The sequence below is a fragment of the Piliocolobus tephrosceles genome, chromosome 16 (genome assembly GCF_002776525.5).
Source record: "Piliocolobus tephrosceles isolate RC106 chromosome 16, ASM277652v3, whole genome shotgun sequence".
Classification (NCBI taxonomy): domain Eukaryota; kingdom Metazoa; phylum Chordata; class Mammalia; order Primates; family Cercopithecidae; genus Piliocolobus; species Piliocolobus tephrosceles.
The window spans coordinates 8,405,043-8,431,154 of record NC_045449.1 but is presented as its reverse complement, the minus strand read 5'-3'; the positions used below and the strand labels follow the sequence as shown (position 1 = coordinate 8,431,154).

Genomic DNA, 26,112 nt, shown 5'->3' with positions numbered 1-26,112 from the left:
TAAAGTCATTCCTAGTATTTTCTTATCTTTTTAATATCTGTGGGTTCTTAATGATATTACTTCTTAAAAATTCCAGATATTGGCAATTTGTGTCCTTTTCTACTTTTTCCTGATTACTTTGGCTAGAGGTTTGTCAATACCACTGATCTTCTCAAAGAAGGAACATTTGGTTTCATTGATTTTTTTTCTTTTTTCTGTTTTCCATTTCATTGATTTCTTTATCATTTCCTTTCTTCTCCTTACTTTGGATTTGATTTGCTCTTTTCTAGTTTTTATTTAGGTAAGAGCCCCGATCACTGATTTGAAAACTTTCTCATGTTGAGAAAATGATTTACTTCAACATGGATTTATTGCATACCTCCTTACGTGATTTTTCGAAGGTGCTTTGGAAAATACTGAGCTATCAAATGAGTCCCTAGTGTTTAGAAGGCTAGTTGCATTTTCGAGAGTGAGTTTTTTCCCCTTGAATATCACCGTAAGGCTCTGTTTGGTTACATGTATAGGATTTTAGACTATGAAGATCATTGGAAACTGTCATAGTGCTGCAGTTGATCCTTGAAGGGTAGAGAGGATTCAGTGAAGCAGAGGTGGGGAGTTGATCACAGAGTTGGAGAGAATGTGGGAGGTTGGGTACTGAGGCCCAAAGTTAATACAAGATCAGATAGACAGATAACAAAAATAGATGGATCTGGCTAGAAGAGAGTTAGGTTTTTTTGGTTGTTGTTTGGTAGGCGGTGGGATAGCAAGAAGCATGGGGGAATGAAGTGTGCAGCAGGCTGTAGTGTAGGTCTCAAACTTTAGATAATGATAATAGCATGTACAGACGCAGGAAGAATGCCATCTTGAATGAATTAGGAGGCAATTCAATTTGGGTTAATTTGTGTGCTTTGATTTCTTTAATGTGTATACTACTTTCGAAAAGCCATAAATGACTTGGTATAGTGGAGTTCTATAGAAATTGCTAAGACCAGGAAAATTTGGGGTCTGAAGATTCATATTGAGAGTGAATAAGCAAAGACTTGGTAAAATCATGGTTTATAGGTGAAGAACCAGCCAGCAAGGAATAAATGTCTCATTTATAGATACATAGTTTGTGGCAGAGCTAGAACTAGAAAAGACTCCAGGCCCCATTATCTTGCCAGGGCCCACACGACACCTAGCCCTGGGTTTCTCTCAGCAGACCTTTATTAAAGCTAGCTATGGCTCACCAAGGCTGTTAATACTGAGAATAAAGAAGTAACACAGTCTCGGATCTCAAGCAATGCATTGTAATGGGCAGTCAACTGCAGTATTGTTTGTCTGATTCTAAAATACACTTAAAAGAAGGCAACATTGAGAGACCTGAGGGAGAGCATCTGGGAAGGTATTCCTAGAGGAGGTGAAGCTGGATTGAGACCAAAGGGACATGCAGGAGATATCCCAGTAGTTGTGGGTCTAGGAAGAGCATGTTGGAAGAAAGGATATAGTGTGACCTCTGTGTAAGTAAATGAGTAAAGGAGGCAAACATCGACTATGTACTATGAATGTTGGCTGTGGCAGCCAGAAGGAAGAATAACACCGGGTTATGAGCTATCAGAATGAAATTAGGGCCAGGTGCCATGACTCACACCTGTAATCCCAACACTGTGGGAGACCAAGGCAGGTGGATCCCTTAAGCCTAGGAGTTCAAGACCAGCCTGGGCAACATGGCAAAACCCTGCCTCTACAAAGATACAAGAATTAGCCAGGCATGATGGCCCTGCCTGTGGTCCCAGCTACTCAGGAGACTGAGGTGGGAGGATTACTTGAGCCCAGGAAACAAAAGTTGCAGTGAGCTGAAATCACACCACTGCACTGCAGCCTGGGCAACAGAGCAAGACTCTGTCTGAAAAAAGAAAAAGAAAAAATAAATTAGACTTGAGGGGCAGGACAGTACTATGTTCTTTGTAAATCTCAGTTTATACATAGAATATATGAATGGATTTGTTTAAGAATATTATATAAAAAGAATATGACATAGTGAACGCAGCACTTATTTCTCTTTCATGGAAGTTATTTATGCCTAACTGCTGTGAAATCCTCCTTGGGCGCCTGAGACATCCACCAGAGGAAAAGCAAGCACAGCATGGCAAGCAGCGAAAAAGCTACTTGGGCCAGGCCCTGTGAGCTCAATTCCTTTCTAGGCAATGACAAACTTGTTCCGTATTGTTGAGAACACACACAGGTGCTAGAGGCAGACAGACCTGGGTCCTTATCCCAGCAACCTTGCCCCTTTTTGGCTGTGTCACTTGGGAGGATTACCTAGCCTCCCTGAGGAACTTTTTCTCATCTGTGAAATAGGGATAATAATACTCATAAGTGATTAGAAATTCTGCATCCTCTACTGGGAATTTTGTCCATGAGCTGGATATGGGTTTGATTTTTCACCTTTTTATTTGAAAATTTTAGTTGGATCCTTAAATTATTAATCACTTTAAAATCATGTGCGATTCTTTTGTTATGTTTGGTGTATAAAACATGTTGACTTGAGACAATGTTTATAGATGTTTATCCTCCTTCAACTTTCTTACCTCTCAGTGTTTACTACTTTTTTTCCTCCTTTAAGATGAAATTAGCCATGATTCCTCTCTAGTTGTGGGTGTACTTGAAGCCATTCTGAAAGGCCATGGTTTCCAAATCTGGCCAGGTGTCAGAATCACCCGGGGAGTTTATTTAAGGAAGAGTTTTTAATCCCCATCTCCCAGAGCTGAGTGATTTAGTGAGGTGGAGTGCCAGGAAATACATTTTTATAAAACTTCCCAGTTGAATTTGATATGCGGCAGGGTTCGAGAATCAAGGTTAATTAGGCATATAAAGTCATCCAGGCAAACGATGTGTGGAATAAGCCTGAGTTGCTGTTATTTACCCTCAGAGACTCCGGCATAAGAATAGGAGATAATGAGGGGGCTTGATTAGATTCAGGACTGTATAATGGGGTGGGAGGCGTTAACTTGGCTTGAGAGGAGTAGTTATTAATATTTTACAGGCTATTACTGCAACTTTATTATATCAAATATTTTTAAACCAGGCAAATGGTCACTTTCTTTTTTTTTTGTTTGTTTTGTTCTGTTTTATAGATCGTGAGGACCAGTCAATTCTTTGCACGTAAGTAAATGTTGAATGTTCAGATTTGTTTTTGATTTTCTTGGAAAGTGGAGCAATTATTTTTGTCTTGGGGGAGGGGAGAAGTAGAGCAGTAATTTTTGAGTTTGATGTAAACCTTGCAGTTATTTTAAGACTAAGATTATGTAAGTTGCTTAAATTGGGTGTTAATGTTTGGTTGTCAGTCTGGGCTTTTCACACATTTTGTAATGTTAATCTGTGAAACTGACATCTTTAGTTCATATGTCCAAGTGTAGGCCTACTGGACGTTTCGGTAATTTATTCTTTTTACTCAATAAGCATTTACTGAATATCATGTGCCTACGGTACTGTGTGCTCAGTGTTAAACATTCACAGGAGACTAAAACAATATCCACCACGGGACACAATTAGATTTGCATATTAGAAAGATTACTTTGGCGGCAGTGTGAAAAACGGAGTGGAGGAAGAGTTGAAACAAGAGAACCAGTTAGGAGGCCCTTCAGTCATCTAAGCAAGAGATGATGAGGACTTCAGGTATAGAAGTGGTTGTGAACCTAGAGAGAAGTGGTTGCATTTAAGCAGTGTTCAGTTTAGGAGGCAGACTTAGCAGGACTTGGTGATTTACATGCATCAGGAAAAAGAGTTAAGAGAGAAGGTGAGTGGGTGAGATGAGCAGCAGCGTGTGCATTGGACCAAGCAGTGGAGAACAGAGGGTGCTGGAGTGGACTGGGGATAGCGAGAAGGTGGAAGCCAGGTGGCAGTTGAGGCATGAAGGGGAGGTGAAAATGTTAAAAATAAAATACAATTTTAAAGAAACTCAAGTATAAACCTACTTTCAGATAGTTTGAGAAGGTGAAGAGTAGTTGAGTGGTGGTAAGAGATCAATAGGATTTTAATTGTTATTGGTGGTGTTTTAAGTGTGACCAAGATTCCATGCTGATGAGAGGAAGACAGCTTTTTGGGAGTGGCTGGGATGGGGGCAGGAAAGAGAGTTGAGAGAGCAAGGAGGGTGATGAGGTGCAGAGCACAGGGGTTGGGCATCTGGACACAGTGAGGTCCTAATGAGGGGTGCGGCCCTTCTCCAGTGACGGGGCCAAGGAGGCAGATGAGTACCAATATGGGTAAGTAGGGATGGGGAGCTGTGAATTGAGAAAATTCTAATCTAATGGTTTTTCTGTGAAGTAGAAGACTTGGTATTTAATAAGAAAGGGGAGGAGTGGCAGGATAGGAGGTTTGAGGAGATGATAGTTAGTCGGCTTTGTTATATGAATTTTCTGCTAGCATTGTTTAGCCTTGAGGAGTTATATAAATTACCTTTTTCTGAACAACAAATCACCCTGAAACTTAGTGGCTCAAATCAGCACAGTTCTACAGGTTTCCTAGCAGTTGGATTGGGCTCAGCTGGGCGGTTCTGCCGATCTGGGCCAGACTCAGCTTTCTCACTGAAGGCTCACTCCTGTGTCTGCGGACAACTGTGGTATGACTGGCTGACTGTTGGTGGGGATGCCTTGGTTTCTTCTCCACCTGGCATCTCTTTCTTCAGCAGTCTAGCCCTGGCTTTTAACGTGGTAGCAGTGTTCAACAGCAGCAAGAGGGCAAGCTCCAGTGTGTAAGCAATGTTCAGGTTTCTGCTTGTGTCACATTCTGCTGTCCCATTCCCAAGCAAGACATGGCCAAGGCATAGCATGAGTCAGGTGGGAAACATCATGAAGTGAGGCATGAAACAATTGGGGCCATTACTTTAGTCCATCCACCACAGACATGTTGGAATACAACCAAATCCAGGTGGAGACTTGTACCTTCTCTTAGATGGAGTGGTTTGATGAAGACTTTTGGCAACATCTGAAAGCAGGAAGCACTTAGGGAGGGAATGACTTGCTGTTTAACAGAACGAAAGTTCGTGAGTACTGATTTTGTTACCCAAAGTGACCACCATTACAGATGCTAGCACTTATAATTAGATGATCAACACCATTTTAGTTAGTACCTTGTCACCAATTAATAGACTTGGATTTATGAGGTAAGTCTTCTAGCACCTGGGTTTATCTCTTCTTGGGTACAAAGTGGTAGTCATCAAGTACCATGTTTGTTTTCTTCCGTGCTTTTTTAAATTGCTTTTTCCATTTTATTATGAATATTTTCAGACATAAAGCACAGTTGAAAGAATTTTGCAGTGAACACCCATGTGTCTACCACCTAGATTCTACTGTTAATATTTCACTGTACTTGCTTTATCCTGTCATCCACCAGTCCTTCTTTTACTGTTTATGTTGAGAGGAAAACTTTTCCTCTTGAAGCTTGGGTTCAGAATTTGGGGACCTGCAAGTTAACTGACAATGGACAGAATTGTGATGAGTCTCTTGTGGAATTATAGAAATAAAAGGCGTATATCCTCTCCTTGACAAAAGGGTCCCGTGAAGTTTAAGGCTTCAGTGGGAAAGTATGGAGGGTTCTCTTGGTCTAATTGATGCTAATGAACAGTTGGGTTCACACTTCGCAGTGCTAAAGGGCACGCTTTTCTCAATCTGGGAACCTCCCTGAGAGGGGTCAATGACAGCTGCATATACTGGGGGTTCTGCTAAAGTTTAGATGATGTTTCCTTATGTGGCTGCTGAGATGTTTTCAGTTTAAAGTGATTTTCATACCACTTTAGTGGGCTGTTAATCCCTTCATTTGATGCATTTCAAGTTCAATTGTAGATAGACAGCAGTACACTTTCCCCTAAGTACTTAAGCATATAGTGTTAACTGAAGCCCAGTATTTTCATCTTTTTCTTTTGAAGCAAAATTTACTTAGAATTAAATGCACAAAGCTTAAGTATTCATTTCCTGAGTCCTTGCATAACCTGAACCCTTAACCAGATGTAAACAATACCATCACCCCAGGAAGTTCCTTCTCCTGTCCCCCGTACATACCTACCTCCACCTCTCTCAGCCTCATTATAGTTTAAAATTTTTTAGATACTCCTGATATTTAGTAACAGCTTTTCATGTTCATATCTATTATAAAGTTACATCATGACCTGAAAAATACGAAAAAGTGAAACAGTGTATCTTAGATTTAAGAAAAGATTATACGTTCCATGATGCCTTTGAGAATCCACCAAATACGGTACCCCAAGTGCATGTGACTGGTGTCTTCGTAAACTTAGTCCACCGCCAAGCTAATTAAGTTTTCTGCGTGAGATAACTAATTAGGGGCAATCACTCTGTGATTTTCCCCATGCTCATGTTAAATAAATTTGTATGCCTTTTATTAAAAAACTATTTAGTCAACTTCACAAACTTTACATATGTAGCTATATACATATATATATATATATATGTAGTACGACCAAAAGAAAATACAGGTCAGGCACAGTGGCTTATGCCTGTAATCTCAGCACTTTGGGAGGCCAAGGTGGGCAGATCACATGAGGCTGGAAGTTCGTGACCAGCCTGACCAACATAGAGAAACCCCATCTCTACTAAAAATATAACATTGGCCAGGCATGGTGGCACATGCCTGTAATCTCAGCTACTCGGGAGGCTGAGGTGGGAGAATCTCTTGAACCCGGGAGGCAGAGGTTGTGGTGAGCTGAGATTGCGCCAATGCACTCCAGCCTGGGTAATAAGAGCGAAACTCTGTCTCAACATAAAGAATAAAATAAATAAATACAACTAGATACAACATGGTTTTATTATTATTTCTTAATCAGTATTAAGTAGTTTGATAGCATCTCCTTAAGCTTTTGAGAAAGAAAACCTTTTTATGTGAGGAATGCAAGACTCTTTAAGTTATCAGGCACAGAGAGGCATTGGAATGAAACAAGTTTCACTCCCTCCTTGAACTAGGTAATTACCTCCTAAAGCCACCTGTTACATGTACTCTAGACTAACTGATGCCAAATAGCCAAAAAATGCCATACACTAGATACTGTAACTCATCCCCTATGGTTCAGCAGTGTGTATCCAATCACTGATCAATGTTATCTCTGTAAACCAGTGAGAATTCCTGTCACACAGCTTTTGTATCAGCCCACTCCTTGTTCCCTCTTTCCTTTAAAAACTGCTTGTAACAAAGGCCCAAGGCAAGTTGAAGTGTGTCCTGGGCAGCTGGCTTCAACCTTGGCCCAAATACGCTTTCTATATTAATTTTGCCTCAGCATCTTCCTTTAGGTCAACATTTCACTATTTTAGTCATTTATTCTGTAATTTACTTTTCCCCCAAAAGGATAAACTTCTTAATTTACACTCCGGCCTTATCTGCCCATAGTTCCCCAGGTAACCTTTTGTTTCTGCAGACTCAGGCCAGGCCTTGTGAGCTCCCACTTGCAAGCCACCTGTTTAATGCTTATTTATGTGAGTATCCTAGTATTCTCGTGTGTGGTGAAGACACTCAGGCTGCATGCATCCTCTCTCAGGAGAGAGTAGTCTTTCACACTTGCACTCCCATAGAACTGGAGGTGAAATCCTGCTTCAGTGTAATCCTCATGTAGATTTTCCTTCTCATCAGAATTAAAATTCACAAAGCAGTCACCCTTGATGAGGAAATTACTCTGTTCTCTTACACCCCCCTTTTAAAGAATACTCTGTTTCTATTTTATGACTCTAACTGCTTTAGGCAAGTTGATTTTCTCCTTTTAAGTATATTTGGGTATCATGTAAAAATTATAAAATAATGGTTGCCTCACAATGGCCTATTAAGATGTGACAATCGCTGTTTTTGTAAAGGAATCTTATCCATTATATACAAATATTACATTAAGTAATGATGGCCAAGCCAGCCAGCCAGGATTGAGAACAGTTGATTCCTGCTAGGAATAACATACCTTAAAAGTTTTAAGGCAACTACATTGATAGAATTGATTAAACAACTAAGGCAACAGTGTAATGTAGTTGAAAAAACATTGTGTGATCAGACAGAACTCTGGTGTTCTTTCTACTCCCAGCTCTACCATGAACTGTGTGATTCTGGATCAGATTGTCAGCCTCTCTAAACCCTATTTCTGTATGAGAATAACTATTTAGGGGCAATCACTCTGTGATTCTCCCCACGCTCATGTTAAATGAATTTGTGTGCCTTTTCTCTTGTTTAAAAAAAAGAAAAAGTAATTATTTAGTCAACTATTTAGTCAATTTGCTTTTCTAATGACCATATTTTAGATGTCCTCAAGTCCTAAAACTTTAGGAATTGTTAGATGGCTATAGCTGTGTGTCTCACTTTCGATATCTATGTTTTGGAAGAAAAAGAAGTATCAAATCAACTTGTAAATAAAAATTTAAAATGTTCTAGGCAGATATGCAAGGAAAGTGAACATATCTTTGGAAGTGTTCTCTCTGTTAATCTTTGCAATACCCCTGTTGTGTCCATTTACTGTCACATTATCCAAGACCTGATACGAGCTAGTGCCAGTGCAATAGGGGAGACTTGAGCCCAAGCCTATCTTGATCACAAAATCTCTGTTCTTCCCAGTAAGCTGCTTTCTAAAGAGAGTTTGGAAACTGTAGGAAGTTATCTACTAATGTTGTATGTTTTTATAGATACAGATAATAGAGGGGGTAATATGTTTATGGTGTTTTTCAGATTGAGGCTGTCTAAAACAAGAACTTCAAGCAGAGGGTGGTTTTTGAAGCTAGGCTGAATTCAGTGTTACAAATATCCAGACAAAATAAAATACCTATATTTTTACCAATAAAGATCTGAAAAAGGGGTTTCTCATTGGGGAAATCCCCATGGTCCAGAAGGGATTCAGAGTCTCAGAATTGGTCACGTGTTAATGATCTGCATCACTATTTCTTTAGGCTGTTGTTTTTTACGTTTTTGTTTTGGATTGCACATCCCTTTGAGAAGCCAAAGCTGTAGACCTATTGAGGAAACGCAAATATGTTCATGTTTAGAAACTCCTAATCTTTTGTGTCCAAATGTGCTTCAACAGATTCAGGACACCCCCAGCTAGAAGCCTCCTTGCTTTGTTCTTGTTAGCTTTGTACTTCTTCCACTCTTTTTTGAAGGGTTTCTTCTGCAAAAGAGCATGATGCTGGGTCTGCAGCCTTTCCCCTTAACCATAGTCCTGTCTTAGACCAGCAGTGAAACAGCCAGCCACTTAAAGGGTAAAACTGCTTCACTGTTACATCTCATTTTGTTGATGGAAATGAGGTCAGATTCCCTTTGTCCTCACTTGTTGAGGTTTTGGCCTGTTGTTCACTTTTCTGAGGATTCTCCTAACTAATTTTCTTAGAGAGAAGTCTGCTGAGCTTTCTTTTTGGCTCTCTTCCCTCTGCTTTTGTTCAAGCTGCTCTTAGTTACCTCCTTTGTTTCCATCTGGAACAGATGTGCCATTTCTCATTGTTTCATTTTGTTTTTTCTATTTTTCCAAGGTCTATACTCCTTTGATCCTGCCACCTCCTTCATTAAAATTCGATTTTAAAAATTTCCATTACCATCATCATCATCATCATTATCATAACTATTGGTGTCACCACTACCATTTATTGAGAGCCTTTTGGCCAGGATAGTGCTAGGCCCTTTCCCGCATTATCTCAGTCCTGTGGAGTCTCATTTTAAAGGCATGTAAACGCAGCCTCAGAGAACTGAGTAACTTGCCTAAAACTCCATAGCTAGGGAGTGGCAGAAGGATTTGAATCTAGGTAGGTCATTTTGATTCTGTAGCTCAGGTTCTTAACCACTGTCCTAACTATTGATTCATAAAGTTTAGTAATTCAAATCACCTCATGTATAGCGGATGAATATTTGAGTGGACAGTAATGGATAATGTTTACTGAATGCCACTTACATGCTTTAGTTGGGCTGTATTTTTTCTTCAGCAACCCTATGCATTAGGAGCTGTTATCCCCATTTTATAGTGGGTAATGTAAGGCCCGTAGTCTATCCTCTTGGGAGCTCAACAGCAAGATTTTGAATATATCTATCTTTGAAGCCATATTTTCTATAGCAGAGTTACCTTAGACCTGAAGTATGTCAAATGTAGCAGAGTTCATAAGCAATTGTTGAAGTATGGCTGCCTAAGTATGACAGGCAGGAGAAAATGCTTTAGGGTCACACTGAAGCATGTCCAGTGAGGGGGTTAGCTGGGAAACCACAGAGACAAACCAGGCTGGAAAGTAACACTCATCACTATATTTGAGACAAGTCATCGTCAGTCTAAAAAAGAGGCCCATTTATTGGCGTAATAAGAAATTATCTTTTTGAAACCAACAACCAATCTCACGATTAACATGGAAACACTCGGTATTTCTAATAATGTTGAGAACACAACAGAGAGACCACTGTCATAGCTATTTAAGAAATTACTCTTGAATAAAACCCAGATTCTTTACCACGACCTCCAGGGTCCATGGCACCCCTCCCCTTCCTGCTCCATCTGTCTCTCTTGCCACTCCCTCCCCTGATTGTTATTTATATCAAATCCTGGCACCTGGCCATCAGTCCCTGGACTAGGCCAAGCTCTTTTCTGCTTTGGGGTCTTTGCATGTACCTCTCCATCTTCCTGAACACATTCCCCAGCTCTTCACTTGCCAGTTCTTGCTCGTCTTTCAGGAGCCTTTCCCCTGACCTTCATATCTACAGGAGGGGGCTGTCCTTCCTTCTCTTTTTCTTTTAGTGTCTTTTGTAAAATTCCTTATATCCTTGTAATCTAATAATCTTACCTGTTTTTCTTATTTATTTTGTCTGTTCTTCTCACCTTGCGCCCCACAAGGACATGGACTATATTCACACTATATCCCTAGCACTTAGAAGAATGCCTGACACATAAAAGTTGATTTGCACATGTTTGTTGAAAGAATACGTAATTGAATGAATGATTAGCAACTATTGTCTTATCTGTGTACCAATAGTAGCCAGGTAGAAAATATAATGGTGATGAAAAGAGATTGATAAGAACAAAAATTATTAAAAAGAGCCTAGGAATAAACCTTAAAAATGTGTAGGGCCTACATTCATTCATTGACTCGGCAGTCTATATCAAGCACTTGCTCTGTTGGGCACTGTGATTTTAAGGATAAATAAGGCAAACATGATCCTTGCTTGTTTTGAACTTAGAAAAATGCAAAACTTATACCTGGGAGACGCAGGGATACAGACATCATTTCTCCTAAAAAAAAAAAAAAAAAAAAAAAAAGAGGCTGAATATTGATACCATTTAACTCAAAATTCTACCTATCGTTTTTTATTTGGGAGGCAGGGAGAGGGGGAAGAGATAACAGAAAATAACTATTTGAAGTTGATGTAAAAAATAAACCTCAGAGTCTACCTGATTTCTTTTTGCTCTTTTCAAAAAGAAGGGTGATGGTGGGTGCTCTGGTTAGCCACATTTCAGAACCACTGAATGTGGTGCTGACTTGGAAATAAGCCACATGTATGGGGAATAAGAATAAGATAAAGATAACTTTTTTATTTTTTTTTTTTGAGATGAAGTCTCGTTCTGTCACCCAGGCTCGAGTGCAGTAGCAAGATCTCGGCTTACTGCAACCTCCATTTCCCATGTTCACGCGATTCTCCTGCCTCAACCTCCTGAGTAGCTGGGATTACAGGCGCCCGCCATCATGCCTGTCTAAAAGATAACATTTTAGATCACCTGAGAATGAATGTCTTTGTCAGTCATTGATATTGGGAGGTGGGCCGGATCATCCAGGGGAAACAATTAGATTAAATTCTTACCTCAAATCATAAATTTTTTTTTTTTTTTTTTTGAGACAGAGTCTCGCTCTGTCACCCAGGCTGGAGTGCTGTGGCCGGATCTCAGCTCACTGCAAGCTCCGCCTCCCGGGTTCACGCCATTCTCCTGCCTCAGCCTCCCGAGTAGCTGGAACTACAGGTGCCGCCACCTCACCCGGCTAGTTTTTTGTAGTTTCTTTTTTTAGTAGAGACGGAGTTTCACCGTGTTAGCCAGGATGGTCTCGATCTCCTGACCTCGTGATCCGCCCGTCTCGGCCTCCCAAAGTGCTGGGATTACAGGCTTGAGCCACCGCGCCCGGCCTCAAATCATAAAATTTTTTTCAGATTGAAGCTTCATCTGTAAAAAGTGAAACTATCAAAGTTGTAAAAGAAAACAACAGATGGATTTAATAATACAGATGATATAAAAATGAGACTACAGATTGATGTAATCTTGGTTGCCAGAAAGGCCTCTTTTAGCAGGAATAGTGGGCAGAAACCTTAAAATAAAAGTTTGGTAGGTTCGAGTGTCTAAGATTCAAGCACTCGTGGATGGCGAATCATTGAAGGGAACTAATGTTATGCTAACATGAGGGGTGATTAATAAGCTTCACATAGGAAATAATCTTATAAACCATTAAATGGGTTATATCTAGAATTATCAGCTCTTGGAACTAGAAAGGATCTGACCCAATGCCTGCATTTTACAGATTTGGGATACTGAGGCCCAGAGAAGAAAATGTCCTTACTGAGGCCAACAGTTGGTCACTAGGGTTCCTTCACCCAGTCTTCCCTGCGGTTGAGTTTGTGGTTATCTGGGTGCAGTGTTAAGAAGATAATGCAACCAGTAAGGCTACCAAAAAATTTTAAGTTTTGGACACTTCAAACAGTAAATTTTTTTTTTTTTTAAGACAGGGTCTCGCTCTGTTGCCCAGGCTAGGGTTCAGTGGCACAATCACAGCTTGCTGCAGCCTCACCTTCCTAGGCTCAAGAGATCCTCCCACCTCAGCCTCTTGAGTAGCCAGGACTACAGGTGGGAGCCACCACACCCAGCTAATTTGTTATTTTTTTTTTTTATTTTTATTTTTTGTAGATACGGGTCTCATTATGTTGCCTTGGCTGATCTTGAACTCCTGGGCTAAAGCGATTATCCAGCCTTGGCCTCCCAAAGTGCTGGGATTACAGGCATGAGCCACTGTGGCCGGCCCAAATAGTGCAATTCTAAGTACAATTCCAAGAAAGAGTCCTGTTAGAAAAATTAGATTTTCAATCCTTAGATTAAATGTTTAGAGGATTATTCATTGGCAATGTATATAATAACATTTTTGAGTTTGGGTTTTTTTTTTTTTTTAAGAAAAATTAATTAGATATTGAAATTTTTATTATAATCCAAATTGAGAATTTTGTTAACTGTAAAGTTAGGTTTGCTTTGATCATGTCTTAAGGGAGCTTCAGTGTTTGAGCAGAGGCCGTGATTTAGGTATCGCTGTGTGCGTAGCAGCTTGTCTGTATTTCAAGCCTAGTACTGAGTAGAAATGAAAAGCAACTTTCGAAATGTGCCAGCCTTGCTTGTAAATATGAATCATTTAAAGTGGTGGCATTTGTCCTCATTCACAACAAAATTCATAGTATTTACTGATTTTGACAACAAATTATGTCTGCCTATGTGTCAACACTGGGCAAAGCTACAAGGATTAAGAAGAAACAAAACACAGGCTGGGCAGGTGGATCACTTTGGGTCAGGGGTTTGAGACCAGCCTGGCCAACATGGCTAGACCCCATCTCTACTAAAAATACAAAAACTTAGCCGGGTATGGTGGCGGGCGCCTATAGTCCCAGCTGCTTGGGATCCTGAGGCAGGAGAATTGTTTGAACCCAGGGGGAAGAGGTTGTAACGAGCTGAGATCATGCCACTGCGCTCCAGCCTGGGCAACAGAGCAAGACTTTGTCTCAAAAAAAAACAAAAAGAAAAGAAAGAAAAGAAACAAAACACAAATAAATAAATATATGAGGCTATAGCCCCTACCATCAGGAACCCAGCCTATGAGGCCAGCAAATAATGGGAAGATCTTTAACAAGGTGCAAATGAGGCACAACATTGGCACCAGGAGGCGAATCGTCACTAGCCTGCTGTGACGGGGGGATCTGAGAAGGCTTTCCGTGGCTTTGAAAATGAGTATCAGTACCAGTAGGCATCTCAGAGTTCTTTCAGCTCCTTCAGATTAAATCATATTAATTTAATTGTTTTAGGGATTCTCTGTTTGCAGTGCTGGTCATGTTTATGGTACTGAAGAGTTTTCCTCATGAATGTTCTAATAAATTTCACTTATCTGGTAGAACCCCCCACCCTCAAGGGAAAAAAGAATGTCGTGAACATATTCCTTTGTCTTCTTACTGGCATCTGTCAAGAAATATTTGGGTTTGCTGGGCGCAGTGGCTCAGGCCTGTAATCCCAGTGCTTTTTTTAAAAGGCCGAAGTGAGCAGATCACTTGAGGCCAGGAGTTCGAGACCAGCCTGGCCAACATGGCCAAACCCTATCTCTACTAAAAATGTAAGAATTAGCTGGGCATGGTGGTGTGTGCATGTAATCCCAGCTACTTAAGAGGCTGAGGCACAAAAATTGCTTGAAGCCAGGAGGCAGAGGTTGCAGTGAGCCAAGATCGTGCCACTACACTGCAGCCCGGGCAACAGAGTGAGACTCCATCTCAAAGAAAAAGAAGAATTATTTGGGTTTATTATTTAATACCTTTTACAAGAATAATTTTCTTTTCTAACTACTGCTGATAGTTATTTTTTCTGTTCTCTTTTTATTTTTATTATTGTTCCAATGCAATTTAATTTTTCAGTTGTAATTTTGGAATGCATGTGCTGTGCTTTCGTTAAAGTAGCCAATATTAATTCTTTCTTTCAGGGGTGAGTCAGGTGCTGGGAAGACAGAAAATACAAAGAAAGTTATTCAGTACCTTGCCCATGTTGCTTCTTCACATAAAGGAAGAAAGGACCATAATATTCCTGTAAGTTTCTGCTCTGTTGTTTTTTAAATCTTCTTTTTCATTTATAATTTCAGAAGCAAAAATAAGGAAGCCAGTCTACTCTCACACTGCTATAACTGACAGCTCCCTTGTCTCCACCGTTCCCCGCCACCTACCCAGCAGCGCTTTTTTCCACTCCAGGGGCTAGGATACAAGGAAATTGCTGTTAAAGAGGCTTTCTGACAGGGCAAACTGGAATTATGGTTGTGGCTTGATGCCTAATTTCTTGCAAAGATTTGCTGAGAATTGTTCAGCAGTGCTTATGAAGACTTATTTTCCACCAAAAGAAGATGCTCACCTATTTTCAGCAGTTCTTTCTGAACTTGGAGTAGCCTGTTGCTACTACCCACAGCAGCCTGAGGGGAGGATAGAGATATGGAAAGAAGTGATGATAGAAAAAGGGCAAGAATAGAAATGTCAGTTCTCCTTAATTTCTAGACATGCAGAAGTGGTAGTTAATACAGCCTGAGAGAATGCCAGCCAGCCCAGCTTCCACACTTCTCAACTGCACATTGGCTTGGTGCTTTGGAAATGGCTTACTGCTAGGCAAAGACTCAAACTTGCTAACATTTGCATTTGTCTGTTTGTAATGAACAGCAGGAATCGCCTAAACCAGTGAAACACCAGGCAAGTGCTTTTCTTTATGCTTCTTAGTCTTGAGTGTTTGCACTAATTTCTGTTTGTAGATTGAGTCTCTGCTAGAATCAAATGCCACTAGTTCTAAGTGAAATCTGTCATTAAGAAAATTTACTTTTGAAAATGTATTGCTTAGAGCCTTATTCTTTCTTGAGAAGCGCATGCCGTTTTGCTTTAAATTTGTTTTCTAGATAAATTTTAATATTTATTTGCCCTTTTATCATGACATTGAACTGCATGTTTATGAAGCCTATAAATTATGGTTTCATATGTCATTTACTAGGTGGAATTATTTTAATACTTAACCAGACACATGGAAACCTAGCTTTGTGCCCTACACTACATTTTAAATTTGGGGCTGCCTCTTTAAAAGTTGTACCTTTGAAGCTAACAAATTTCTGATCTGTTAAAGTTTTATGGCATGGCATAGTTTATGCCTGTGTTTTAACAAAGGCCCGATTATATTTAATATATTAAATAAATTAGAGCTGGGCACAGTGGTATGCACCTATAGTCCCAGGTGTTTGGGAGGCTGAGACAGAAGGCCTGAGCCCAAGTATTTGAGGCTGCAGTGAGCTGTGGTCACACAACTGTGCTCCAGCCTGGGCAACAGAGCAAGACCTCATCTCTATAAATAAGTAAAATAAAGTCAATTACAATTTTCTTTATACTGGGCAAGTAGTGGAAGACTGTTAATTCTTCCTAATTATCAGATGCCTACCTTTCAGCTCCACAAACCATAGCAATGAACAAACCAAGAATCATAGCATGTCCTCCATTTCTCACTACCTGGGAGTAGAAGGAGGGCAGACCTGAGCCAGATACCTTGGATAGAGTAGGACATCTATACTTGGATTTAATCCTTTCCCTAGCATTGGAAGGGTTTTGGTTTGTCTTTCACAAACATAATGATACAAAGCTGATATAAAGCAAGAAACAATAATATCGAGTTATGGAAATGATCTGTTAATATAAAGAAATAATCGTAAATATCTAAGGAATTGTCATAGACACTGAGATTTTAAGATATCTTTCTTAAGATTCTTAAGAGATTGCCAGCCACCCAAGCTGTACTGTACCTATGAAGGCCTATGATGTCCTTTTGCTCCTTTAGCTGCAGAATAGACCAGTGATACAAATGAAGAGAGTTAATGAAATAATCATTATCCTGTAGGATATTTAAAAGCTTCTTTGCCAATTAAAGAAGGAAAATCTGGGCCAGAAACCAGCTTTTCTTTACGCTTTAGAGGTACTTGCTAAATGTCCTTTTAATATGTACTTGGGTCACTATTGAAATAGTGTTATGCAATTAATACACAGATTTAGGTTTTCCAAATTCCGTATGGAACACATAAATCATTGTTGTTAACATTTTGTTTCGATGTCATTTTAAACTACAGAGTGGATCCCTGTTGTATGTGAGTGGCATGCCTACCCCCGCCCAGATTTTACTTTGAGTCAAATCAATCCCTGGGAAGCACGTTCTCCCAAAGAAGGCAGCAGCTTCTTTGGGCCATGCTTCCCGGTCATTGCCGATTTGCATGTCGTACTGCATGTGTCCACTGTGCACACAATCTTCAGTGCTTCTTTTCCCAAGTTGATTTTTTTTTCCCAAGTTGATTTTAATCATAGTTAAGCAGTAGCTATGCTGATGTTTTTAGAAATGTCAGAAGAATACTCGTTCTCAATTTTTCTTCCCCAACACAACTGAGGAACATGAAATATTTAACAGCGCGGTAGGGAATGGTCACACCCTGGAAGGGTCCTGTCAAGAAATTACTTCTCCCCCTGCTGGGTGTCACTGTCTGCGACTTCTTCACCCCACTTGAATGATTGCCTTAAAGTTACAGTTACAATGTGAAAAGTCTGTACTTTCCAAGGTCACAGTTTCTTTTGGTTGATTTTATACCACTGGTTTGTGGTTTTATATTGAACTTTATAAGCAAAAGTTAAATTCTGAGGAGTCATGTGTATACATCCAGCATTTTATCACTAAACGGTAGTATGAATTGTAAACCCAAAAGCGAGGGCATTTCTAGGCTCCTGATTTTGTCAGTCCTTTATTTATTTGCTCATTTGTCTACTCATTTTTTTTTTAAACAACTTAATTGAGATATAGTTCATATACCATTCAATGTACCCATTGGAAATGTACAATTTAGTGTTTTTAGTATATTCACATTATGCAGTTATTATCATAATCAATTTTAGAACATTTTGCTCACCCCAAAAGAAACTCCATACCCATTAGCAGTCACCTGCTATTTCCCCCCAGCCCCTGGCAAGCACTAATCTACTTTCTGTCTCTCTGTATTTGCCTATTCTGGACATTTTGTGTGAATGGAATCATATAATATGTGGTCCTCCCTGACAGTTCTTTCTTTTAGCATAATATATTCAAGGTTTGTCCAGATTCTAGCACATATAAGTACTTCATTCCTTTTTATGGCCAAATAATATTCCATTATATTAAATATGTGTCACATTCTGTGTGTCCATTCATCAGAAAATGAATATGGATTTTTTCTACTTTTTGGCCATTATAATTAATGCTGCTGTGAACACTCACGTACAAGTTGTGGTGAGAATGTATGTTTTCATTTTTCTTGGGTAGATACCTAGAGGTAAAATTTCTGGGTCATATGGTAATTCTGTTAAACATTTTTAAAGAGACTGCACCATTCGACATTCCCACCAGGAACATATGAGAGTTCCAGTTCTCCATATCCTCATCGGCACTTGGCATTGTCTGTGTTTTTATTAAAGCCATCCTAGTGAGCAGTGTGGTCAGTCTTTTATGTTTACCTTTTAAATTTCATCTTCATTTTCGAAATATGAACAAATATAAGCAAATCAGTGTTCAAAATTAAGTAACAATACTTAAGTAAACTTGAAATAAACATTTATCTATGAACTTTTGGTATACTTTTTATAACAAAATTAAAGGTCTTATTTGGCTCTATCCCCTTAGTATCCACCAGCCGACTGCAGTACAGCTTCTGTGTGCCCTCTTTCCTCCAGAGAGGTTGCTCTTAGAGACCCTCAAAGTCTAGCACAGAGTTCACAAAGCCTCAACATAGCGCAATTTCAGAGCAGATTTGAAAATGATTAAATTCTAAAACTTGACCATCCCCCTACAAATGATTCCTTCAAGCCAGCCCACTTGCCTCCCTGTCTTTCCAGTCATCTTCAGGACGACTTTGTATCTTTCCCCAACCTGGTTTAAACTGTGCTGAACCAAGACAGAAAGGTGATAGATAGCAAGTAGCAAGTAATGAGAGCCTGCCAGTTGAGATTAGAGTCTGGTTTTCAACGTGTGATTGGTTGCTGCTGCCTGCTTTTAACCTTCCTGCAGCTCTGCCCTGCCAGGCCTGCAAGGTACAGCCCGATCCCAGCCTGAGTCCCCTTGCTGGCTGAACTGGACTTTTGAAAGAGGTATATATTTTTAACCATTTCGAACTCATGCTATATTATATAGCGAGTGTATATTATATACTATGTAATAAACCCAGGAGTATAATTTTCACTATGACTGGTAAACTTTTAAAGCAGTCTATAACTCTAAATATTTAGAACTTTAAAAATCATTTCAATAGCTAAGGCTGCTTGTTTCCTACATTCCAAAGTAACATTATAGAATAGAAACGAAGGACATTGCCCATCCAATTCAAGAGGAAAAATGAATAGTCACTGCCCCCTGATGGTTTACAAATGCCTTCATAATTTGGTTGAGATTTGTTAGCACCATTTATCTAATTATGAAATTGTTCAACACAGAAATTATCTCATTTCATGTGAATTTCTGTATGTTATGATACTTATGATAGCTTTGTACCAGGTTTTTGGGGATTCATTTATGAGTTTTTGAGATCATTACTCAGTCTCACCAGTGTCCACAAATCCATTAGTAGGAGTGATACCGTGACACTATTAACGTAGTGGGACCAACACCAGGGACGGAGGGGTGCCTGAGTCCACAATTACCATGGTGACTCTGAGGACCCATAAATCTTCTTGTTGCCTTTGGCTCACCACCATCCCCTCCCCAAATACTTCTAGAATTCCAGGTGTCCAACCTTTTAGCTTCCCTGGACCACACTGGAAGAAGAAAAATTGTCTTGGGCTACACATAAAATACACTAATGCTAGCTGATGAGCTATTTAAAAAAAAGGTTTGTGCATCATTTTCATGATATCCACCATCACAGATAAGCAGAAAAAGTCCTCACATATAAAGAGTTGGATAACCCCTGGAACCTGTGATTATACATTCATTCAGCAGAACATTTGCCAAGTATCATTTTGATCTGATACTGACCGAGTTAGGCACAGGGGATACAACCAGGTTACTTGAAGCCAACACAAGAAGAATAGAATCAGTGGATCAATCTCTCCGTCTCTCTCTCTCTCTCTCACACACACACACACACACACACACACGGGAAAAGGAAAGAACCAGTAAAAAATTTGACTCCAATAATCCTTTTAGTCATATCTAAGTAATATTAAAGTAAGATATGCATTACTGGCTTTACCTCCAAGTTAGAAAAACTCTTTAAAGATGGACTATCAAAATATTTTTCTTATGATTTGGTAGGATGTGTGTGATTTTAAGGAATCCACAGTCTAGCAGTAGATATTTACTGTTAATGTAATGCCCCACTTACCAGAATGCCAGTGTTTTTCCAAGTTTCCACATTCTCATCACATAGATTGAATTAGGTTAAAAAAAAAAAAAACGGCTTTTAGAGACCCAAACAGTTAATACAAACTGAGTATACCAAGGGCTTTGCAAGATATTAGTCATAGGAATGCTGATGGAAGTGACTGCCAACCCTGGAGGGGGATGGGGGCAGGCAGTCTGTTCTATCACCGAATAATGACTGGCATTTTTTCTTTTCTTTTTTTTTTTGGAGACAGAGTCTAGCTCTGTTGCCCAGGCTGGAGTGCAGTGGCGCGATCTCGGCTCACTACAACCTCTGCCTCCTAGGTTCAAGCGATTCTCCTGCCTCAGGCGCCCACCACCACGCCTGGCTGATTTTTTTGTATTTTTAGTAGGGACGGGTTTTCACCGTGTTAGCCAGGATGGTGTCGATCTCCTGACCTCGTGATCCTCCTGCCTCGGCCTCTCAAAGTGCTGGGATTACAGGCATAAGCCACCGCGCCTGGCCCCTGACTGGCATTTTTAACAACGACTCTCAGTCATCAAAGTTGTTCGGGATACCATGCTTAAGGAAGTTTGGCAGCATGTAATAGTTTAGAAAAATGCACAGCAAAAATAGTCTGGTAAGGGTTTTTAAGTGAGGAAACCAGATTTGTTGTACAGGGAGGAAACTGTCTTAACGCCAAGAAAACGAACCGATGCCATGTAATGACATCCAGGTAGCTTGAGGTTCTCGACAAGACTGGTTCCTGACTAGTTTCAGCTGAACACGGTTGTAGATTGTACTTAAGACCTGTGAACGTGCAGACAGTCCAGATCATGCTGTAATGGACGTAGGTGGAGCAGGTCCCCTTCCTGTACAATGTGCCTCAGGAACACTTCCCCACCCTTTCAGTAGAGTGACAGTCCACACCAGGGTGGCGTGACAGAACTGTACGGATGACATATATTTGTTCTTTTTTTTTGAATTTGATGGTGATGGAGTGCCTCACATACCAAATACCACTAATTTAAAAGCCTTATGTGAGGTTCTTTATATTCATCTTTTTTGCTTAGAGTATCTCATTTCCTAGCAGCTTTTAGTTAGTTTTTCTTTAGGTCTAAAATACTGTGGTATTTTAAAATATAGGGTAAAGATTTATGTTTGGAAAAAGCAGATTTATTTAAGTCATAAAATATAATTCTGAAATTACATTCCAGAAACACAACATCACTTCTGGTGCTTTTCATGGCCAGAAATGGCATCGTGCTTTCTCATACAGCTTTCTATTGTGTTTCATGATTAAAGCACATATTAATATATTTCCACCTTTTGTTTGTAAAATCTGTTTTATAGCCTAATTTACATATAAGTAAAGACAGTGACTAAAGCAGACATTTTACCGAATACTCTCTACTGAGCCTTTTAAATCTGAGCAAGTTAGCAGCATCAGCGTCTTTACCATCCTCTGAAAGTGGAGGCAAAGACATTGCCCTGTCTATATGATAGAGGTAGTATATGAAACTCCCTTGGAAAACTGGAAAGTGCTACATCAATATAGTGGTAACTGTTAAATTAACTGCCTTAAAGTTTTCAAATAAGGCAGAGTTAAAATAAACAGAAGTATTAGTATGTTCTTAATTGAAGTGTCATGCTAAATTTCATTTCACGAAAGCCCATCTGTTTTATTTTCAAAATTCTCTGCCTGATTTACGTGCCCCGTGCTTAAGTTGATCTTCTCTGTTCAGCGTGACATTTTCTTCTCCTTGTGATCACTTTATAGATGCTAATTTTTTTCCTTTAGTAGAGTCCATTATCATAACCAGGATTAAGAAGCCAACAAAAGTTGCTGGATGGCAGACAGAATGAAAGAACTGAGGAAAAGATGCAGTTTCTTTTTTAGAAATTTTTTCCCTGATAACTTGAGTAAAGACATTAGATTAATGTACATCTGCTTTTATTTGTGTGTGTGTGTGTGTATGTGTAATGTCTTTTAGGGGGAACTTGAACGGCAGCTTTTGCAAGCAAATCCAATTCTGGAATCATTTGGAAATGCGAAGACTGTGAAAAATGATAACTCATCTCGTTTTGTAAGTTTCAAAGCACCAGAAGCTTTTAATTCCTTAGATTTCTAGTTAAATGTCTACTGTGATTAAGCAAATGAATTACTTTTCTTCCTAGATTTTAAGAAGCTAATACATGTAGTTCTGTAGACATAATACAAGCTCACATGTAATTTTAAATTTTCTAGTAGTCACATTTAAAACGAAAAAAGATAATGTGTAAGTAACTTTAGTCATTTTGTCATACAGAAATGTATAACTCTATGTGTTACTTTATGGATATGTAATTTAACCTCTCTGAGCTTATTTGTCTTTGACTGGGCATGATAATAACATCTGTCATGGAATCGGAGTGGAGATGAAATGGTATGCACGTTGAGCATTTAGCCCAGCACTAGGCATAGTAAACATTCAACGCGTTAGATGTGGTAAACTGACCTTTCCTTATCTTGCTATTTTCTGTGGGATTTGGACTTCAGAATAATTTGTCACTACTATGACTTCTCTTTAAAAATTTTTTGAGACAGGGTCTTGCTCTGTCACCCAGGCTGGAATGCAATGGCACAGTCATAGCTCACTGCAGCCTCCAACTCCTGGTCTCAAGGCATCCTCCTGCCTCAAGTCTCCCAAGGAGGCGGGACTACAGGTTCACACTACTTCACCAGGCTAATTTAAAATAATAATTTTTGTTGTTGTTGTTTAGAGACTAGGGTCTCACTATGTTGTCCCGTACTTTGGGAGGCTGAGGCAAGAGGATCGCTGGAAGCCTCAGCCTCCCAAAATACTGGGATTACAGGAATGAGCCACCACACCCAGCCTAAAATTCCTCCTTAGCTATTCAACTTGAAAGCTTTACTTTCCCCTTCAGTTTGACTAGCTCTACCTGTTCACCTGAGAATGTTATCCTAAGTGATGGCCGGGTCTCTGTTACTTTGGGGACACTGCCCCTCCCCAGCCCAGCTGCTCAGCTTCAACACCGTCACAGCAAATCATCTCTAAACCCATATTCAACACAGTGGACATTCCTCCAATAAGTCTTTTGCCCTGGATTATGGTCATCAAGTTTCAGAAACCCCTTCCACTGTTAGATCGGAGAAGGACTTCATTGTTCAATTATTTCCACTTAAGTTGTTCAAATTAATTCTTCCCTTTTTTCTCCTCCCTGCTCTGAAGTATTGGTAAGTCAAGAAGGCCAGAGTAAAAGAGACCTCAGTTCTAACAGTTCATTCTTCTTACAGTTCAATATTCTTGCTGGGAATATTGTTTATTCCCAGTAAGATAATTTGGGGATCTAGTGTCATTGTGACTTGCTTTTTAAAACTGAGAGTGTGACATCATGGTCTGCACATTAATTTTCCAATGGCATCGTGGCTATGATTAGTGGAAGCGACCAGATTCAGGATCACAGAGGACCCAGCAAACACAAAGGCAACCAGAAAGCCCTCTGGATTAGTTCACTAGGGCTGCGATATAAAAGTACCACAGACTGGGAGTGGCATAAACAACAGAAATGTACTTTTCCACAATTCTGGAGGCTAGAAGTCTGAAGTAAGGCGTCGGCAGGATTCGTTTCTTCTGAGGCCCCTCATAACTGAACCCAGGTTCGGCTGCGTGCCACTTGAAAGCCATGCACAGGAGACAAGAGTTGATGGGAGGAAAAGCAGGTTTATCTGGAGATCCAGCAAACAAAGAAGATGGTGGACTCGTGTCCCAGAGGACCCTCTCAAGTCGGAACACATTTTAGGCTGTTTTTGTTTAAAGCGGGGGGAAGGAGACAGGGTTGGGGTGAAGAGGTAACTGATGACCACAGACATCTGGGCGCCAGCAAGGGCCCGAGGAGGCTGGGAATATCCTTGTCCTTAGTCAAGTCACAGTGCTCCTATAAATCTTTAACAAAACATAGTTGTTCACATACTTCTCCTTTAATCTCAGAGTTAGTTTTAAAAACTACCTGATGGCTGTTTTTGCATATTATCTCAGTGCTCTAAAATTATCCTCGCCCATGTGCAGGAATAGGTAAAGGCCCCTTAAACAAAAATGGAGTTAGTTATGTTAGTTCTCTTGCTGATTCACTGTACATTCTTTCCTTGGCTTATAGATGGTTGTATTCTCCCTGTGTCTTCGAATGACCTTCCCTGTGTGTGTGTCTGTGTCCTCATCTCTTCTTCTTATAAGAACACCAATTATATTGAAGTAGGGTGCACCCTAATGACTCCTTTTTAATGTAATTACTTCTTTAAAGACCCTCTTCCTAATTACAGTTCCATCATGAGGTCCTGGGGGTTAGGACTTCAACACAGGAATTTGTGCAGGGACGCATTTCAGCCCATAGCACCCTCAGAGATAGTTTCAGTGCAAGATGCTTTCCAAGTTATGTAAGAAATTGGGATGTACTTTCTTGGAATATTGTTTATTCCCAGTAAGATAAAATTTGAAGATTCACTTAATCCAAGTTCATTTAGTAATTAACTTAGCTTTTTATGTGCAAAGTGGGATAAACAAATGTGCCTGTGTCAGTAGGAGGCATGCCTGGGACTTGACTTGTGGGTTTAAAAACTATCTGAGGAAACTGCATTCCTTCAGACTTTCTGTCATTCTCCTGGATCATCCCCATTGAGCCTGAGCCACAACTAAATCTGAAATTTTCCTACTGAAATGCCCTGTGTTTAGTGGCTGTATCACAGGAAAGAAGGAACAGGGAGCTGCCAGCTTTGGTATGTGAATCTCCCATCAAGATCTTCAAGGACTTCTTTGTGGAAAATCGTTTATCTTACCACAGAAATCAAGCTACTAATCTATTCTGTCCCCCCCCCCCCCCCCCGCCCCGCAAGCCCTAAAACCATACCCTAAATTCAAGAGAAACAGTTTTGGTGCTCAGTTGTCTCATTTTTTCCTGGAAAAGATAAATTGCTACTAAGCCATCATTTGTGCCCTTGGGTAAAGAATGTAGTGATTCTGGTACGAAGTACAAGGATTTATCTCCCTGCCAGGGTGCGTTTCAACTCATTATTTTAGTGTTTGGAACAGCTATAATTCTGTATTAGTTATTGATTGCTATGTAACAAATGATCCTAAAACCCGGTGGCTTAAGGCATCGATTATCTCACAGTTTCTGTGTGTCAGAAAGTCAGTAGCAGCTTAGCTGGGTGACTCTGGCCCAGGGTCTCTTAGGAGGTCGTCACTAAGATGTTGGCTACAGTTGTAGTCATCTGAAGGCCTGACTGAGGTGGGAGGATCTCCTTCAAATCTGCCTCAGGTAACTCTTGTTGGGAAGTCTCTGTCCTACATGGCTGTTGGCTGGAGGCCTCAGTTTCTGACCTTGGAGGCAGCCTCTCCATAGGGCTCCTTGAATGTCACCATGACATGGCAGCCAGCTTCTCCCAGAGCAAGTGGTCCAAGAGAGAGAAAGACAGAAGTTACACACCCTGCCTTGGAAATCACATGTCATCCCTCTGTTGTCTTCTATTGGCCATACAAACCAACCCTGATACTGTGTGGGAGGGGACTGTGAATACTGAGGCAGTCTTGGCTATCGTGGCTACCATGAATCCTTACAGCGATTTCCATCATTGATGTATGTAGGATTTTAATCTGTAACTGGAATGACTCTAGGTCAGTGGTTCTTAATTGGAGGCTCCCCAAGGAACGCTGGCAGTGTCTGGAGACATTTTTGTTTGTTTACCTGGGGGAATGGGTAGTGGTGTGCCGGTGGCATCTAGTTGGTAGAGGCCAGGGATGCTGCTAAAAATCATCCAATGCATGGGACGGTCCCCACAGCTTAGAATAATTGAGCCCAAAGTATCAGTTATGCTAAGATCGAGAAACTGCTCTAGGTCGTTCCTTCAAATTATAGTCTAAATTAAGGTAATTATTTTCTGAAATTTATTTGCAAAGTAATACATGAGTCGATTTAATGCTTGTTATTTATACATCCTATTCCAAAGGTTGACAATGAAGTCTGATAGAAACCTGTTTTA

At 40.1% G+C, this 26,112-nt stretch overlaps 1 protein-coding gene across 6 annotated transcripts in view; it reads left to right on the top strand.

The window, feature by feature from the left end:
- Positions 1–26,112, top strand: part of MYH10 (myosin heavy chain 10) — a 153,858-nt gene that overhangs the window by 38,181 nt on the left and 89,565 nt on the right. For 2 of the 6 annotated variants that reach the window (XM_031934325.1, XM_023193221.3), the window contains exons 4-7: positions 3,096–3,123; positions 14,673–14,775; positions 15,391–15,420; positions 22,070–22,162. In XM_031934325.1, coding sequence (XP_031790185.1) covers positions 3,096–3,123; positions 14,673–14,775; positions 15,391–15,420; positions 22,070–22,162 — 254 coding nt within the window. Of the gene's footprint in view, positions 1–3,095; positions 3,124–14,672; positions 14,791–15,390; positions 15,421–22,069; positions 22,163–26,112 lie in introns of all 6 variants that reach the window. The other 4 variants (XM_023193226.3, XM_023193222.3, XM_023193225.2 and 1 more) reach the window with 3 other exon arrangements.